Source organism: Carassius carassius, chromosome 9 (assembly GCF_963082965.1).
Source record: "Carassius carassius chromosome 9, fCarCar2.1, whole genome shotgun sequence".
Lineage (NCBI taxonomy): Eukaryota > Metazoa > Chordata > Actinopteri > Cypriniformes > Cyprinidae > Carassius > Carassius carassius.
In genome coordinates this window covers 34,912,929-34,919,108 of record NC_081763.1, presented here as the reverse complement: position 1 = coordinate 34,919,108, position 6,180 = coordinate 34,912,929, and the positions used below count along the sequence as shown (strand labels likewise).

The 6,180-nt window shown below is 40.5% G+C and overlaps 1 protein-coding gene across 1 annotated transcript; it reads left to right on the top strand.

Annotated features, from left to right (window-relative positions):
* The first annotated feature begins 669 nt into the window (after positions 1-669).
* LOC132149784 (trichohyalin-like) lies at positions 670-5,780 on the top strand. Its single transcript, XM_059559184.1, has 2 exons — positions 670-3,087; positions 5,590-5,780. The coding sequence occupies exons 1-2, from the start codon at positions 678-680 to the stop codon at positions 5,778-5,780; spliced, it is 2,601 nt and encodes an 866-aa protein (XP_059415167.1). The 5' UTR covers positions 670-677.
* Positions 5,781-6,180: the final 400 nt, after the last annotated feature.

Genomic DNA, 6,180 nt, shown 5'->3' with positions numbered 1-6,180 from the left:
AGCTCCTCCTGGAGTTGCTGTCATAGCAACAGATCCAGTTTAAACCTGCTCAGGAGCATCTCATTTCAAATAAATAGGACTAGATTGCATTTTTTTTTACAAGCCGAATTCCGGAATCCGGAATCCGGAATTCTCGAGTATTGACACATCTGCCCTTTACAGGGAACACGAGAAAGCAAATTAATCTTAGAACACTTAATCTAGATATTTTAATCAAATCTGCAAATTTGTTTGCAGAACAAAATTAGCCAGAGATCAGTTATCACAATCACTAGACCTGTAATCTTTCAAATAATCTCCAATGTTTTAAGCGAGATATGACTAATGGGCCCCTGATCACATTTTCACTTGGCAAAAGTCGAGAGCTCAAATAAAGCAAACACAGATCTCCATAATGGTGACTTTAAAATTGTGACTAATTTCTTCATTGATTCTGCTTATTGCCATCAGGTGTCTTCACAGTTAATTATTTAATTATCTCATTAACCTTTACACCACTTCAGTGTTAATTTGAGTGAGGACTCAAACTCTGAGGAGAGGTCTATTGTGACACATCAATTAGGCTACTTAGTTGTTGACCTGGAAGTGAACTTATAAGCATCAAAACATGTTGCACCTTTAATTTACTGCTTAATTGCATGTGTCTTCTCTTGAATACATCATCAGATGGAGGGAGGATGACCAGACAGATTTCTGTCCAACTAAATGATGAACCAGAGAGCCCTGCAGACAGCCGCTCATCCAGAAGGATTGTTCTTCTTGGTAAAAGTGGTGCTGGCAAGAGTGCAGCTGGAAACACCATACTTGGAAAGAAAGTGTTTAAATCGGATCTTTGTATGGCTTCAGTTACCAGTGAATGTTCAGAGAGACATGCCACTGTTTCAGGTAGATCTCTGTCTGTAGTTGATACTCCTGGATTATTTGACACTCAGTTGTCACATGAGGACATAAAGATGGAGATAGCAAGAAGTGTGTATCTATCCAGTCCTGGACCACATGCTTTCCTCATTGTGTTTCCTGTGAATATGAGATTCACTGAACATGAGCAGCAGATTCCTCAGATCATTGAAATAATGTTTGGTCAGGAGGTGTTAAAATACTCCATCATTCTCTTCACTCATGGAGATCAGCTGAAAGGAAAGTCCATAGAGAATCTCATTAAGGGGAACATTAAATTTAGGCATCTAGCTCAAGAGTGTGGAGACAGATATCATGTCTTCAACAATGAAGATGAGAATAACAGAGAGCAAAACGTTGATCTGCTGCAGAAGATTGACACAATGATAGAGCAGAATGGAGGAGGATACTACAGTAATCAGATGTATGAAGATGCTTACAGATTCAGACAATTAGAAGAAAAGAGGAGAAAGAGAGAGGAAGAGGAGAGAAAACAAGAAGTGGAGAAAAAAATACAAGAGAAGACTGAGACATTGATGAAGGAGCAATTGCAGAGAATGAGAGAAGAGATGAAAGCAAAACAGAAAGAGGAAGAAGAAAGAAAACTACAAGAGGAGAAACAAAGACAAGAGGAGAATGAGAGATTGATGAAGGAGCAATTGCAGAGAATGAGAGAAGAGATGGAAGCTAAACAGAGAGAGGAAGAAGAGAGAAAACTACAAGAGGAGAAACAAAGACAAGAGGAGAATGAGAGATTGATGAAGGAGCAATTGCAGAGAATGAGAGAAGAGATGGAAGCTAAACAGAGATCTGAACTAGAAAGAGTTAATGTAGAAAGACAGAGACAAGAGGAGGAGAGAAAACAACAAGAGGAGAAACAAAGACAAGAGGAGGTGGAGAGAGTAAGAAAGGAGACAGAGAAAAGAATCAGAGAAGAGATGGAAGTTAAAAAGAAAGAGGAAGAGCAGAGAAAAAAACAAGAGGAGAAACAAAGACAAGAGGAGACTGAGAGATTGATGAATGAGCAATTGCAGAGATTCAGAGAAGAAATGGAAGCTAAACAGAGATCTGAACTAGAAAGAGTTAAAGTAGAAAGACAGAGACAAGAGGAGGAGAGAAAACAAGAGGAGAAACAAAGACGAGAGGAGATGGAGAGAGTAAGAAAGGAGACAGAGAAGAGAATTAGAGAAGAGATGGAAGTTAAAAAGAAAGAGGAAGAGCAGAGAAAAAAACAAGAGGAGAAACAAAGACAAGAGGAGACTGAGAGCTTGATGAATGAGCAATTGCAGAGAATGAGAGAAGAGATGGAAGCTCTACAGAGATCTGAACTAGAAAGAGTTAAAGTAGAAAGACAGAGACAAGAGGAGGAGAGAAAACAACAAGAGGAGAAACAAAGACGAGAGGAGACTGAGAGATTAATGGAGCAATTGGAGAGAATCAGAGAAGAGATGGAAGCTAAACAGAGATCTGAACTAGAAAGAGTTAAAGTAGAAAGACAGAGACAAGAGGAGGAGAGAAAACAACAAGAGGAGAAACAAAGACAAGAGGAGGTGGAGAGAGTAAGAAAGGATACAGAGAAGAGAATCAGAGAAGAGATGGAAGTTAAAAAGAAAGAGGAAGAGCAGAGAAAAAGACAGGAGAAACAAAGACGAGAGGAGATGGAGAGATTAAGAAAGGAGACAGAGAAGAGAATCAGAGAAGAGATGGAAGTTAAAAAGAAAGAGGAAGAGCAGAGAAAAAAACAAGAGGAGACTGAGAGATTGATGAATGAGCAATTGCAGAGAATGAGAGAAGAGATGAAAGCTAAACAGAGATCTGAACTAGAAAGAGATAAAGCAGAAAGTCAGAGAAAGGAAGAGCAGATACAACTACAAGAGGAGAAACGAAGACAAGAGGAGATGGAGAGAGTAAGAAATGAGATAGAGAAGAAAGTCAGGGCAGATGTAGAGGACCAAATGAAAAGTGAAACTAAGTCACATACAAAGAGTGACCCTGGAATTGCAAAGTTTGTTACGGAGTATAAGCAAGAGTTAAATATTTCAGCTTCTGCAGTTAATAAAAGTAGTGGGGTTGGAGCAATCATTGGTGGTGTTATTGGTGGTGCTGTTGGATTATTGGCAGGTCCTGCTGGTGTAGCTGCTGGTGCTGCTGCTGGTGCAGCCGCTGGTGCAGCCGCTGGTGCAGCTACAGGTGCAGTAATTAATGTTTTCAGGTAGATGATTGTGTCCTTAATATACACACATATACATTATGGGAAATTAGGGCATGCAGTGAAAAATAATCCATATTTGATTTGAATAATATTTTAACTGCAAGTCTGATTTAGTTGCTTAACATTATATGATTTAACATGAGATATATATCAATCATTCATTCTTAATGATATCCTATCCTAGATATATGTAATAAATTGGATCCAGATCTAAGGATCTAATTTGTACCACCCTATGTGTGTAGCTTCAAGAGAGTAATCATAAAATTGTGTTATTTTCTGTCTATTACTTTCTGTTTTTGTTCAATCATTCATTTGTAATCATTTAATAACATTAATTAAAAAATAACATCATTTATCATATATGAATAAAACTTTTGATAATTCTATTATATTACTCATATGTTAAGGAGAGAATGTCTCCATCCTGTGAATGAAGATGTTGCAAAGCAGTAATTTTGATGTAATTAAATGCTGGTGATATGAATACAAAAGCTCCATACAAAGCCTGACTGAACATCGAGACACAAATAAGATTACTCAATAAACCCTGATTATCATTACCATCACTTTGTCTGCTGTTTCCTGCTTTTTCACTCTATGATCTACTTAAAGGGATAGTTCATCCAAAAATGAAAATTTTATGTTTATCTGCTTACCCCCAGGGCATCCAAGGTGTAGGTGAGTTTTCTTCAGTAGAACACTGTAATGATAAAACCTTTCATATTCATCCGGAAGAAGGAGGCGGCAACCGGCGGACAATCAAATAACATTTAATTTCAAAATAAACACCAAAACAGCGCACCAGCCCCTCACGGACGACTGGTGCGCACAAAATAAAACCAAAACCTAAAATAACGCCCAGGCCTGGTCCTCTCTCGTCCTTCACTGTCGTCGCTCCAGTTTTATATCCTTCCATCTCCTCCATGGGCCTCGAGACCGGCGGGTCGAACAGGTGTAGTTCATCTCCAATCACTCCACCGGCCTCGCTCCCATGTCCCTCGGCCCCGCCCAACTCGTCACAAACACAAATTATGATTTTTAGCTCCAGTTGTTGCAGTCTCTCAGCCGCACAATGCATGGCAAATGGTAACAGAATCTATGAGATAAAAAAAAAAACATGCACAGACAAACCCAATTTAAACCCTGTGGCTCGTGACGATACATTGATGTGTAAAGACACAAAACGATCGGTCTGTGCAAGAAACTGAACAGCATTTATATATATATATATATATATATATATATATATATATATATATATATATATATATTTTTTTTTTTTTTTTTAACTTCTGATTCACGCAATGTCCAAACTGTTAGAAATCTTGTGAACATGCTTGAGGCATTCTTCACACCTCTTAATCATATGAAGATTCACGATTTCAAAAGGTGCATGCAGAAATACGTTTTTTTTTTTTTTTTTTTTTTTACAGAAACATAACTCATAATCTCTAATGTGGGCGATTGTTGTTGCTACATCAAATATTACATGCTTGCTCAGTAGTCGGAGGATTGTTTTTACAGTTTGTTTAACAATCCATTTCTGGGAAACAAAATGGTAAATGGTAAATGGACTGCATTTATATAGTGCTTTCAACAGACCACATGGCCATCCAAAGCGCTTTACAAGTTGCCTCACATTCACCCACTCATTCACACACCGACTGCGGTGTCAGCCATTCAAGGCACCATCCAGCTCGTCGGGAGCGGCTGGGATTAGGTGTCTTGCTCAAGGACACCTCGACAGGGGAAGTCGTGGCCTAATGGTTAGAGAGTCGGTCTCCCAATCGACAGGTTGTGAGTTCGAGTCCCGGGCCGGCAGGAATTGTGGGTGGGGGGAGTGCATGTACAGTTCTCTCTCCACCTTCAATACCACGACTTAGGTGCCCTTGAGCAAGGCATCGAACCCCCAACTGCTCCCCGGGCGCCGCAGCATAAATGGCTGCCCACTGCTCCGGGTGTGTGCTCACAGTGTGTGTGTGTGTGTTCACTGCTCTGTGTGTGTGCATTTCGGATGGGTTAAATGCAGAGCACAAATTCTGAGTATGGGTCACCATACTTGGCTGAATGTCACTTCACTTCACTTGGTCAGGTGGAGCCGGGGATTGAACCACCAACCTTCCGGTTTGTAGACAACCTACATGAACCACTGAGCCACTGCCGCCCCGGCAAATGTTTGTAGAATTTTCAATAACTCAATGTGAAGAGATCACGTGACCCTCCGATAGCAATGGCTGTGTAGTTCGACTGCTCCCTGACTCGGTATCCTTAATCTATCTGTTCTCAGTAAAATTATCAATGCTTGGTCAGTCTTGGCTGCTCTGATAACGGTGCAACAAATGAAGATGGCAAAACGTCAATTAACGTTGGCTTCCCAGACTACAGCACTCACACTGCATCTAAGAGGAGAGCGATGACATTGGTGAGGAAGAAGCTAACTCAGTCGGGAATTACGTCTTTTTTGCTCTATCCCGCAGTAGTCAAAGTTACTCACCGAGGGAAGATTGCACTGCTTGAGACACCAGCGGAGGTTGAAAAGTTCGTCCTCAGTATGAATCCCATCGCAAAATCTTCCTGGAAGGGAGCAGAGGCGGTCGTGTCACAAGAATCCGAAGAGAAGGAGCATGAATCGGCAGTTCCCATGGAGGACCTTACTGAGACGGATTGATTTTTCTTTTTGTTCATCCGGAAAATAACCGGGTCAGGTGTCTTCGGACGAGCCGGACTGCTAGTTGGACGCGTATCCAAAGACTGTTACGTTAAGGGCAGGTAGAAGAGTGTTTAACTCTTTGCTTGCTGCCCGTTCCTTTACTGTTCTTGTTTATGTTTTTCTGTTCCATGCCCAAGTCCACCCACGCAAGTTTAGTTTGTTTTATTCATACATTTATATTCGTGGTATTTATATGCATTTATGTGTGTATTGCATATTTTCTGATTGTTGCCCACTATCTTTCCTGGGGACTACTTTTCGGTCCTCCCGCCTCGTTCTGTTTGGTCTGCATAGCTATTACTCTTTAAATTATGGCTATACATATATTGTCATGGAACGTTAATGGGTAAAATAGCCC